The sequence below is a fragment of the Aythya fuligula genome, chromosome 1 (assembly GCF_009819795.1).
Source record: "Aythya fuligula isolate bAytFul2 chromosome 1, bAytFul2.pri, whole genome shotgun sequence".
NCBI lineage: Eukaryota > Metazoa > Chordata > Aves > Anseriformes > Anatidae > Aythya > Aythya fuligula.
The window spans coordinates 76,200,382-76,213,472 of NC_045559.1; the positions used below are offsets into that span (position 1 = coordinate 76,200,382).

The following is a 13,091-nucleotide window of genomic DNA, read 5'->3' on the forward strand; positions in this document are numbered from 1 at the left end:
TTCTAGGGTCCAAAAAAGAATAAAAAGGTGGGTAGGTAAAGTTATGCTCTATTTCATATAAAACACTTTGGACCTTGCAGTGCTCATTTCAGTGGTGTGCTGTTATTTCCTGTTGTTTTGTAAATTCAGTGAGTAAAATGTCTAAGTGTTTCATGCTGAAATTAAAGTAAACATCCGATATTTTTGGACTTTACATCAACAAAATATTTTTAAGCTGTTCTGCAATAATAAAGGTGCTGTGACAATAGTATGCTCTTTAAAATCAATTTATTTATTTTTTGAACCATATTTCCTGGCCAGTTGGTTAGATGGAAAGAGCGGCAGGTGCCTCCGTGACACTCCGCGTGTGCACATTGCACAAGGAGGCTGCGTAGCAGACCTGCAGAACTGCTAGGGAAGAGGGGGCAAATTTGGCCCAGGTACAGCATTTGGCTTGGTACTGGATGGCGGGACAGCAAGCCGGTGTCCTGGCTTTCAGGCCACTGAGCTTGATGCATAGGGGAGATGGACAACAGGCAGAAGTCCACAGGAGGTGGGATTTTGTTAGTTCGTGTCCATGGCTCATTCTCAGTTGCAATGAAAATGAAACTATCCCCACCCCCAGAAAGAACACGTTCAAATGTGTTCTTCGGGGAATTGTACATCTCACATTTGTCAGTACTACATTAAGTCATAAGATTGTGAAAGCAAGTTGACTAAAAGCGATTATAAGTAATTGAAGCAAGATGATCTTTTCATTTTCACTGGAAGGAAAGATACTTGGATTTTATTTTATTTTATTTTATTTTATTTTATTTTATTTTATTTTATTTTATTTTATTTTATTTTATTTTATTTTATTTTATGTTATGTTATTTTATTTTATGTTATTTTATGTTATTTTATGTTATTTTATTTTATGTTATTTTATTTTATGTTATTTTATTTTATGTTATTTTATGTTATTTTATTTCAGTTGGAAGGAACTGACCCTTCTATGAAATTGCAAAAGGTAGAATTTTTTGTTGACTGTTGTAGAAGAGTTTTTGCAAATAAATGTTTTGGTAACAAATATGGCAAGATGTGATGCTAACTGCTGACTGTATGTTTTTTGTTGGAACTAAACTTTCACCATTGTTTTTGTTCAAGCTTCATGGTAAACTTTGTGTTCAAAACTACATTTGTGCATTTATTTATTGCTGTGCAAAGTAATATAAAGTGAGTAGCTTTCCAAGCAGTTATTTGTTTCTGAAAATATACTTGTCAAAATCAAAGCGTGACATTACAGTACTGAGGACACACTTTCTGTGTGCTGAATGACAAAGGTGTTCCTTGTTTATGTCTTAAATAAATTGGTTTACTTTTAACAATATTTACCATACTAAAAGAATACTCAGGTGGAATGGGTGGAAAGAGTTCATGTGCCATCGGGTTCATTTGCAGGTGTTTGGACTTAAGTTTTCATTTGGTCTTTCTCCCTGTCAGTGGTGTTGGATCTCTTTCTCTATTTCTGTGTTTACACCTCTGCAAGAAGGGCGCTGTGCTGATCTGGTACAATTCTGCACCCATTTCTCAGCTGAAAAGGTGAATTGCATTCCTAATAGATACCTTTGGTCCTTAGGTCTCCTGTACATTGTGATACCATCCAAGTGTATTCACTTGCTGATGCTTTGGATGACAGTCATACTGGTTTAGGCATTTTACCTTCCCAGATTGAATCCTTGTAAGCCCTCGTATCTCACCAGTGAGTATGAGGATTTAGGATCCTAATTTCAGCTCTCTAAAATACATCGAGGTCAGATGTCTAAATAGATGATGTGTCTCCTTTTTCATGTTACCACATCTACTGAACTGATTTACATTCCATATTTTCTCTGCTTTGAAAAATTAAATACATGATTTCATTTAATTTCTTTTCAGTGGCGTTTCAGCAGCAGAATGCCATTGTTCAGCCAGTACACAAAACACAAGTCATTTGTCTTCCTTGCTATCTTGTATTTTGTCATCTGTAGCTTTGCTTTCAACCTTTGTTTAGCCTGCTGTCACTCCTTGTTTTCTCCATACATTGGACACTATGCAGAATACTGTTTTTTTTCTCACGTATGCAAAAAAAAAAAAAATCTGCTCCACTAAAGCAATACTGTTGGCTGTGAATTCATATTGCAGTTCACTACGAGGTCAGCTTCCTTGTTTTCACAAGCTCCATGTACTTGCTTTGATTTACTTCTTGGTCCATCTTTCTCTTTCATCTCTGATAGTAGTCTCTTTTTTTTTTTTTTTGTTTGTTTGTTTTTCTTTTTTTTATTTTCTTTTTGTTTTGTGTGTGTGTTTCGTTCTTGTTTGTTTGTTAATTGTGTTGTTTTCAGGCCTTGTCTTTGCAGCATCTGCCTTCAGGAGCAGCCCTCCTCCATGGTATCATTCCATCAACCCCAGCTGGAATCAAGACACACTAACTGCAATATATTATATGCAATGGCAGCATTTGCCTGTGTACACCCTGAGTAAAACTGAATAAATATAATTGGATTTTTACTAAATATGCACTTGTTGAGGGTTATAACTCTAGGCTGCATTTGCTACTGCATCAATAGGAAATCAGTATTTTCCTTGTGTGTCTTTAAGTGCAGTTTTATAGTGACGTTGCTGATCCTACACGTTTGATTGAACACTATAAGACTGTGTCAACATAAAGTACTTTAAAAAATCATCCAAGAATCTGCATTTTTGCTGGAGAGGGAAAAAAAAGTGAGGGGCCATTAATATCTTCATGCTGAGGGAGAATTATGCTTTACATATAGCTGTTCAAGTCTCTAGAAGACAGCTTGGCTTTGTGCATATTATTACAGTTTCATATATATTTATAAATCAGTGAGGTGTCAATGAGACCTATGAATTACAGGGCAAAAATAAGTGTTCCCTTTTGGTTACATGACTGTAGGTTATATGTGGTGTTTACCTTTTATTATTGAAATGTTCTTCATGCAAAGATTTGATAATTTCTGAGAAACACAAACTTAGTATATTATTATTTTAGGATTAGCCTAGAGGTTAGTGCTAGTTGGAGCAGTTAACTGTTTTGAGTTGCAGTTTAGATTTTATAACAGTAGAGAGAGCTCTGTTGTTTTGTGGTGTAGATGCTTCTAAATACAAGACTTGCCAATGTCCCAAAATGCATTTCCTAGAAGTATCTTAAGATGTTTGAAGTTGTGACATCTCCTATCTTACCAGATCTACTTGTTATTCCATTTCCACATTCAAAATAATATTCCTGTGTTCAGGAATGCCTAGCACAGAATGATCCATTACGTATAAGAGCATATATTACATCATGAAATGTAAAGAAAAATGGAGAGTGGGATGTATATTGCCATTTTAGGGCATCAATGGCAGTCTAAAATCTTAATTTGGATTCAAGGATCACATTAAAAGAGCTCAGGTTACAGAGGGTGAACACCTCCCCAGATATATGAAAGTAATACTGACATTTGTTTTCTTTTAATTTGTTGCAAAGAAAAAGTCCAGTGGCAAAGAAAAGGCTGAAAAACTGAGATTACAGAAAGAAGAGGAAGAAAGGAGGCTGAAAGAGGAAGGTACTATGTACTTCATTTACAGGGGAAGTGATGGTACAAATCATTTATTTTAATTAGACAAAAAGTAGTCCGCCTAACTGTATGGGCACTGTTATCAATGTATTTCACAAATACAAATTATTCATCTCTCTTCTCTTCTGTGGGACGAATTCTCTGTTACTTGTTACTGCTGCCCACATCTCACTTTCCTATTACAGCCACACTTTTTCCTTTAGTTATTTTTACCATGATTAGGAACCTGGGAGTGAGAATAGCAGGAAGAATTAGATTTTCTTCCTCTCTTATCACTACATTTTGAAACACTCTCAGTGAGTTAGAAGTGCAGTGTTCTGTGGTTTTCTTCTCTCAAGCCTATATATTGGTAGGTAAGAGAAATTCTCTGAAGAGGACTTTTTCCAGAGAAGACACACAGGGTACATCAATTGTCAGGAGGTGGCTGGTGTCTGCTATCCCTTTGCTGTCCCTGTGGCAGCAAAGAAAAGCTAAACCCGTGATCAGGAGTAACTGATCCTGAAGGGGATTGACAGCCAATGAGACATGCCTAAAACTTCATCTATTTTAGTAAAGAAATAAATCTAAGATTGAGTTTCCCACCAAAAGATGTAGTAAAGGAGGAGAAGCTTAAAACTGAACCGATCAGGCAGTTTCACCATTGGATTAAGAACCTGTTCAAGCTGTAGGTAAAGGAAGAGGGTGCTCCTGCTACTGTTTGAGGGTGAAACAAGGGCTTGCTGATCCCTTTCTCCACTTGTGTTGTCATGGGCTGGTTGAGGAGCACCACAGGTAGTGGGTTTTAGTACTATGTTTCAAATTCTTATCATTTGGAAGATTTCTGGGCAATAGCAGATGCCTACTTATGTTGTTTACTATTATACTTGCTTTGTCACTGCAGCTAGTAACAAAATAATTTGTCTTGTTTTAATAAAATGTAATTATGCTGTTGTTATATTTCCCAATCTTCAGAGGAAGCCCGATTGCAAGCTGAACAAGAAGAAGCAGCAAGACTTGAAAAGGAGAGGATTGAACGAGAGCTGATGGAAAAGCTTGAGGCAAAAGTTAGTTTATATGCAACAGTTACTGAAAAATTCTAACTCCACTTCTAAACTTGTGACAGGGTCTGTAAAGCATTACTAATTTAGTGTGAGAATGAAAAAGGATTTCATTATGTCCTTAGTGTTGGGAACAAAGTAGAGGAGATTTTCAAGCATTGCTACATTAAAGTTAAGCATGAAAAATTTAGCCAAGCCACTGAAAGTTGAGAAGGTAGCAATCTAGATTAGTGTTTAAATAAAGCACAATACACGTACAATCGAGATAAATGGTGCTGAAATTGTAATGTATTCTGTTCTTTCTCTAAGCCAATATTTGACTTAGCATTGCTTTCAGAAAAATTCCCCGAGACAAGATAGTCTTGCCTGGTTTTGTTACGTGAAGATGTTGTGGTTAGATATGTTAACTTTTGGGGTATGTCATATTCCAGTTGGAATAAATACTTACTCATTTCCACTGACTTTGAATTGCTTATATTTTTTTTGTCTTCCTCGGAATTATATGTAGTACAGCTGGAGCAAGAAAATTTTGGTATAAATTTTAGAAGTGATTACATGTTAAAGCAGACATACGGATATGCATATGTATATATACATGTATATAGGTGTATTTGAATATGTATGTTTATGAACTTGAGAAGAGTGAAATTCAGAAAAAGACATGATCAGTAACATCCAAATATTTTTGTGAGACCAATTTTTACCTTTTGCTTTTTTCTATCTTTTGTATTTTTTTTGTTTTTCAGAAGAAAAACCACTCTTGCCTGTGCATCTTGTCCTTCACAGAGTATTTTTTCCCTTACACACAAGAAGAATTTTAAATAGCAGAAATTATAATAAAAAATAGCTGAAATTATAATTTAAAAATTTACAAATTTCTTGCACCCTTTTGTAGCCTGAGGATAAAAGTCATATGACACATCAATGTTTATCATATGGCTCAGCAACTAATGTGATGATACTGGCATATTGCTAACTACTGCAACGTTCTGAATTAAATGTTTCATTAAAAAAAAGTTAATCAGCATTTGGATTTGTTCAAATTATAACTTATTCAAATATTCCAAATTATTTTCTTTGATATAAAATAATTGTAAGAAGGAAAGCAAATATTTAATTTCTCTGCTTGTTACACAAATATTTTAACAGGATCAAGAGCGAAGGGAGTATGAACTAGCAGAACTTCATTCACTGGAAGAAAAGTTTGTGTCTGCTCAGTTGTGGAAAACAAAATACAGAGCCCATGCAAAGGTAAGGTTTCTTTCCAAAATCTGCCCAGTGTGGCAGAGTTCAGACAACAAAGAAGCTTTAGGCTACGTCTCCATTACAAAATCTAGGAATGCTTCAATTTCTTGAATTTAGATATGTACTGTGACTACCTCTCAAGTTCTGTCTCAGGGTAAGAATTGGCCATGCTTACTTTCTTTTATGTACCTTGTTTCACATGTAAAAGAAAAATGGCAAGGAGGAGACTGTATGGGTTATCAAGGTATTAGGACCCCACAGCTTACCCCAGCAGTGGAGGACAGTTGTAGTTTCAGATGTTCTGGTATTTGTTGTTTCTTTTTTATTTAAATTGTTCTACTCTTAAACATTCCACCGCCATCACCACCATTCCAAGTCACCATTTGGAGACAGGTTGGCTAAAACAAACACAAATCTGGGACACATATCAGAGCCAGAAACACATGAAAATGTAGTTAATGTCTATAATTTAGGGTGACATACCTGGAGGCTGAATTATTACCCAATATTACTATATATCTGTAAAGTTAAATTTAAAATAATAAGATATGTAAGTAGACTCATAGAATGTTTCACTCTTGTGAACCCATCTTACAGAAACATCGCTCAGTAGCTATCATATTTGGTCAGTTTGCTTCCAGTTAATGTTAAATAGACTTGTTGACAAGGGTTTTCTCTTTGTCTTTCTCTTTCTCTTTACTCAAGTTACAGTACTCCAGATGCGGCCTCACAAGCACTATGGAGGGAACAGTCCTAGCAATGCTGGTACACTCTTATTGTAGACCGCTGTGGCTTTAGCCTTTTGTGGCTGCACAGGCATAGTATGATAACTGCACAGTTATGTCTTGACGCATTTGGGTGCTATTTAGTACCTTTTCCAGTAGACATCAAACTCTGACTTTATTATATTTGTGAACAACAGGATCTGGCAGTCATTTTGAAAGAGCACAGTTTTTTTATGGATTTTTCTGAAAAGAAAAACATTTTCTGAAAAGAGAAACATTTTCTATTGTGAAAAATAATGGCAAAATATGCCTATTATTTTAAAAAATAAATCTTCAAATACAATATTGGTAAATTATGGGAAATACCAGAGTTTGCATTGGTCTATTGCTGTGAATACTTAGGGCAAAAGAAATACATAATACCAACTGCTACGTTTCTATTTCTAAGCAATTTCAAATCAGAATAAGGCATATTTATATATTTTTATGAAAAGTATCCTTTTCCTTAAAGAGCAAGTGTTCTCATTTATGAGAATGTGCTTTCTTAATGATGAAAATGAAGCTCAGTCTTAAGTACAAAGGTGTAAAAAAAAATATTACCAGATGCTTTTATTCCTGGAGACTGATCAATCTTTATACAGGAGTTTTCAGTGCACTGAGTAACAGTGCACTGTTGTTACTGCTTTTGAAGTCAGTGTAAATTGTTATGCAAGCAGTTGGGAATGCAAGCACCTTTGCTTTAGAAGATCCATTTTAGATTTTAACACAAACTTCAGTAACATTGCATTACTGACCGTCACAGTATACAGAGAGGCAGGGTTTCCTAAATACCTTACTGTATGGATTAAAAAAAAAAACACACATTATAGGTTGTAGATTGATCCTATGAGCCAAAGTTAGGCTTATTCATAGAGTTAAGTGGGTTGTGATTGTTGATTAATTTTCACTTATAAAAATGACCAATAATTTATGTGAAAATTACATCATTTTTTTAAAAACATCATTCTATCCTTCTGAGATTCCCACTGGAGCTTTCTATGATACCTGAATGGGTGCTAGAAAGGAGAAGGAAATCTTCAGGGGCTGAGAAAGGAAGAATAAACATGTTGGAGTAGAAATCTCTTAAGGAGCTTTATTGCCAATGTAAGAACTCAATTTTATTGGCCATATCTGTTTTGAGAACCATCTGCCCCTTCCACCTGCCCTGGTTCCTCAGTTACATTCTCAGCCATTTATTCTTTCACCCCCTCATTCTGTGTCAAGTACTGAATTCATTGCTTTTGTAGACATGCAAGTTTTATTGAGGAGAACAGAACCCACTAACAAATGAACAGAAGAAACAGTAAGTATTAGGTAGGCAGAAGTATCTCAATGCATTAGTACGGAAGTAAACCATTTCTTTTCTGGCATAGTGATCACTGGTAGTCCAGGTAGTATTACAGTCCTGTTTAGAGGCACTTGTGAATGTATCACTAAATGTATTTGTCTTTCAGAATCCTCCTTTTTCTTCTAATAATGATTTGCACCACATGCCCATATCTACTTTTCTTTTGATTGTTTTCTATAGTGGGAGCATTATATTGCTTGTGATGGAAGTCCTGACCCAACTATACCACAGGAAATAAATACTTTCATGAGCTTATGGCGTGAAGATCGAAATAAGGACATTCAACTTGTTGTGGAGAAGGGACAACAAGTACTAAATGTAAATGTTAAAATGGTATCCTTTGGTTTAAGGTCACTAAAGTATGTCCTTTTTACTGCTCCCCCCATCTACTTTTCTTTTTAACAGTCAAGTGACTGAAATTGGCTATAACCTTTGTCAGCCAGTAATCTTTCCTCAGTTTTTATTTTTTTATTACAGATTTATTGTTAGGTCTAAAGGAGAAGACTATTGACTTTAAACATGCTGTGCCTTTGAGGGACTTCTGTGTAGTATTTCTATGCTGAGCTCTAGTATTCCAACCTCCATCTCCCCTGCTATCTACATTTTAAAAGCCTTGAGCCAGAATGTATCAGCTCATGTCACACTTAGATTCTTCAGTGGACAAAAGTCTTACTACATAATGTTTGTGGTCAGTAAAGTGTTGTGTAATAGCAGGGGTTCCCAAAATGCACAGCCAATCATTGATGGTTTCTGAGGCAATTCAAAGCAATTTGTGTCTGATATCAAATTTTAGGATTTTCTTTTCATTTATGTTAATTTTATAGCATTCTGCAAGTTAGAAGGTGTCTTACAGAAATGGGGATGAAAGTTGCATACGTAATACATCTTTCACTGGGCTAGTTTGGTTCTGTGTTAGACTTCCCATCTTGCAATGCTTCCGGAGTGCTGCAATTTTCACCTGCCACATACTGTCTTGTTCTGAGCCAGTGGGGAATATGCTAGTCCTTTCCAAGAATTTCAACAGGTAACTTCTCCCATTTCTCTTCTACACTGCAGACCAAGCAAAAAGCATGACGATTGCCCACTTCCGTTCCTTCTCTCCACTAGACTCCCTGCTGTCAACTCTTTCTGCCAAACACACTTCTTTCCCGCTCCTCCATGTTTCCCATCCAACACCGAAACAGTTACAGCTACTCTAGGTCCTGCAGATGTGTGCTCCCTTGCACTGTATGATCAGTAGAGTATTATGTGATACTATGATATAGGCATTTTTATTTCGCTCCTGTTGGAAATGCGAGGTGATGTCAAAGAGTGCTAAAAGAGTGGTTATCTTCTTTTGGTCCTGAACATCTAAGCATTTCTTTCCTGCTCTGTTCATGTATCTGGAGAAAAATTTTAACCACTCAGGACTGTGAGATCTTGTAGATCCTAGTTGATAGGGGTCACCTCACTATCAAGGCAGAGTGTGTTAAAGTTAAATATAAAAAGACAGTAATATTGTTATACATCTGCTGCTGCTTTGCTATTCCTTTAAAAAGCAGTAGTGCTGTGATTTCACAGGCTAAGAGAAAAACAGTCCAGTGAGTCTGGAAGGGAGGTATAAAATGTAATCCAATTTTCCCTTTGTCTCAGCACTGCAGGCCTGGGAGAGCACAGGGAAGAGAAGAGGTACATAATATGTCTTTGCAGTGATAGCTCTTCTTCTGTCTGCATAACAACAGTGTTTCTCCTCTCTGCCAGATAAGTGGTGCTGCTTCCCATTACAGGTGAGGCATGCAGAGATGACAGGAGAGGTGTTATTCAAGGGGGACCACAGATGGATGATGTTTAATGCTTCTCATCCTCTTACTGCGGACCTGTGGCCCAGAGCTGTGAAGAGAGGCATCACTGCAGGAATGACACAAGTAGAGAGATAGAGGCAGTGGTGCAAGTCCCTCAGAGTGAAGCAGGGTGCAAGAAAAGAGAAAGGGAGGCTTCTGAGGATGCAGATGCCTGTGAAGTGGCAGGAGTCAGGCCCAGGGGAGGAGGGACAGGAAGCAAAGATGCCAAGGCACGGAGGAAAAGAAGATGGCATTTGGGACAGTAGTCTAAAAGGATGGGAGCCCCTGAATGAATTTAACATCTACTTGTAACTTGTGACTTTTGACTATAGTCTGACTGAGCAGATACCATCACTGGCAATGATCCACAAGGTTTTTGCATCAATACATTACTGTTAAAATTCATTTTTTTTTCATGGTTTATCATATGCACTGATAGACCCCATTTAAAAAACCCTATTTAATTTTGTTCTGTAAACAGTTTACTGGGGCTTCATAGACCACAGATTGTCCATAGCCCACTGTGGTAAGCTCTTCTATCATAGATTCATTAAGGTTGGAAAAGACCTCCAAGATCATCTGGTCTTAAGCTATTATAATTATTCTGATCATTTCTTCGCTTCTGTGAAGGTTGATTTTTATTTAACATCCTCCCTCCAGTTAATGTCTTTATTTTGTAATTCTAATGATAGCTAGAAGGTATTCCAAATATAGCACTGTGAAGTTTTCCGTAATAGTCAGGTGGTCAGCATGAAACAGCAGCTTTATAAGCTTTATGTACTACTTTTTTTTTTTTTCTTTTTTTCTCCTGTAATCTTCATTTTGAAGTTTGTTTTAAAATGCTAATATTTACAGTCATTTTACTGTTGTCATTCATCTACTTTGAAGTTACAACCTTTGCCATACAGAGCCCCAAACTCACCTTTTTTTCTTGAGAAATAAGCAAGTCATACAGATAAAGTGAAACAAATTATTCCTGATTCTGTGCAGCATTTATTAACATTAATGGCTATAATTTGTAGATAGGAAGTGAATAGTAATACAAATTTTATCAACAGATTTGAAATTCAGTTTTACTAGACAGTATGCTAATAAATACAATGCCAATGAAATACTGTTTTTTTCCCCTGTGATAGATCAGTGTCTTTAAAACTTCAGCCAACTAGGAATATTTTTTAGTCTTGTACATGTGCTTAGATGTCAAGATACTAGCATATAATGGAAGATAACAATGTTATCACAGAGTTCCAAACTTCACACTAAGGATTGTTCTGAGAATTAAAATTTAATTGCTATGTGTTTCACTATTACATATTTTTTTAGATTTAGCAGTTGAGATTTTTGCTATAGAAGATATGTTTCAACAAGGCTGTAAGCTTTTCATGAAAACTAATTTTTGACCAACAGATTTATTCATGTGACAAACTGGTTCAATAAATTTTATAAGCTAAAATTCTATACAGCCCACAGGTTAGGGAATGAACACACATTATGCTGGGGTTGGTGTCAAAACAGAGGCACTTTACCTGCATATAATGTCTTCTAGTTAATTGAGAAGTTGCAGTTTTTCCTCTTGGACACACCACCAAGTGAGATAACAGACAAAGAAATAGTCCAGTACCAGGAAACTATTTTGGAATTGCAGAATTTACTTCATCAGAAATACAATGAAGCAACAGAACACCTGCTTAAAGTAAGTAAGATTTACTACTTCAAAGTTGTAATATACACAGTGCATAAAAGTTTTTGCTACAAGTGTTTTGCTGTGATGTTTTTTCTTATATTGTTACACAAATCACATGTAGAGTAGATACCAGACTATTTTTTCATTACCTCTTAAGATCTTAGTTTTACAGTGGAAACTACCATTACCATTAAGGTGTTTGATATTCAATTACTTTGAACTTTTGTGATAGTTGGAGATGTTGGAAACAAGGGACTCAGTGTGAAGTTTGTTTCCTATTTTGTCACTGTTTTAAATTAGAAGTTAGCTGACTGTACGAAAAAATTGCAAATGTGAAAAGTAGATCATATGATTAGCTTATATACCTTTTTAATACAAGTAGATATGACTAAAATATTATCATAGAATATCCCAAGTTGGAAGGGACCTATAAGGATCATCAAGTCCAACTCCTGGCACCACACATCTACCCAAAATCTTAGACCATGTGACTAAGTGAAAATATTAGGAAGCGTAAAAGGCATTTAAACAAGAAAATGAAAACGTATTTATGAATCCTTTTTCTGGGTTGCATATACATAGGTACAGATGGTGATCTTGCTTGTATTGGGTTTATGTGGCAAGGCTTTGGCAGCTGCGGGACTTTGGCAGTGAGTGGAGTGAGAGCAGCATGGTGGTGCTTTGCTATCTACCCATGTTAAACCACCATAGCATATGCTATTCTAAGCATATTAATCATATGTGTAAGTATGGTTAGTAAAAGAGTATTGATAGAGGAACCAAAAAAAAAAACACAAAAAACAACAACAACAAAAAAAAAAGGAATAAAGGAAATAAAAGAAATAGTGAACCAGTTGTGTGTTTCCTGAGAGTCAAAACTTTCTGTAAATTCTTGATCATTTTTCCTGAGTTTAGGATTGAACTCCTCATGTAATTATAATTTTACAGGTTTTATATTAACAAAAATAAAAAATACTTTTTGTAGTGACTGTGGTGTAGGAGTGTTTATTATTCAAGAAATGCTTTTTTAAAAATTTTTTGTTTTAAATTTGTACTGAGAAGTATTTTTGAAGGCAAATAATTAAGAGAGATTGGCAGAACCATTGAAGGGGATAACGTAAGACCACATATTTGGCAGTATTTTGACTGACAGAATTGATGATGTCAGAGGAAGAAAAACTAACATAGTTCAAGTTTTACCAAGGGATGCAACTTATGTGCTTTGTCCAGTGTATTTTTGTTCTTACATGTCTTTTCTTTTAAATTTATTTATTCCAGTATAAATTTAAGAAAAATAAATAAGAAGAAAAAGTGATTTAATCTGCTTCTTCTTTGTAGACAGCTAGTATGTATGAAGATTCTGACACTGGAAATATGCAGGCAGTCATAAAGGACAAAAATGTTACTTTCTGTATTTGGGCCAATCTGAAGAAGAAAGTAAGGTACAACATACTGAAATTCTTAATTGAAGTGAAGCCTGGCTTTGTCTAATCAAATCAAGTAAACACAAAGAACTGGTTTCTTGTGATCCCTTTATGGTGAATAGCATTTATTCTACAGACTCCCAGCTGATGAATTTCATACCATCCTGTTGCTAAGGAAGATCCCGGTT

At 35.7% G+C, this 13,091-nt stretch overlaps 1 protein-coding gene across 5 annotated transcripts in view; it reads left to right on the forward strand.

Annotated features, from left to right (window-relative positions):
- Nucleotides 1-3,545: 3,545 nt before the first annotated feature.
- Nucleotides 3,546-13,091, forward strand: part of CASC1 (cancer susceptibility 1) — a 36,666-nt gene continuing 27,120 nt past the window's right edge. For 4 of the 5 annotated variants that reach the window (XM_032194181.1, XM_032194190.1, XM_032194203.1 and 1 more), the window contains exons 1-6: nucleotides 4,539-4,624; nucleotides 5,768-5,869; nucleotides 6,569-6,628; nucleotides 8,156-8,293; nucleotides 11,342-11,488; nucleotides 12,818-12,921. In XM_032194181.1, the coding sequence (XP_032050072.1) occupies nucleotides 4,604-4,624; nucleotides 5,768-5,869; nucleotides 6,569-6,628; nucleotides 8,156-8,293; nucleotides 11,342-11,488; nucleotides 12,818-12,921 (572 nt within the window). In that variant the 5' untranslated portion in view covers nucleotides 4,539-4,603. Of the gene's footprint in view, nucleotides 3,570-4,532; nucleotides 4,625-5,767; nucleotides 5,870-6,568; nucleotides 6,629-8,155; nucleotides 8,294-11,341; nucleotides 11,489-12,817; nucleotides 12,922-13,091 lie in introns of those variants that run through there. The other variant, XM_032194220.1, reaches the window with a different exon arrangement.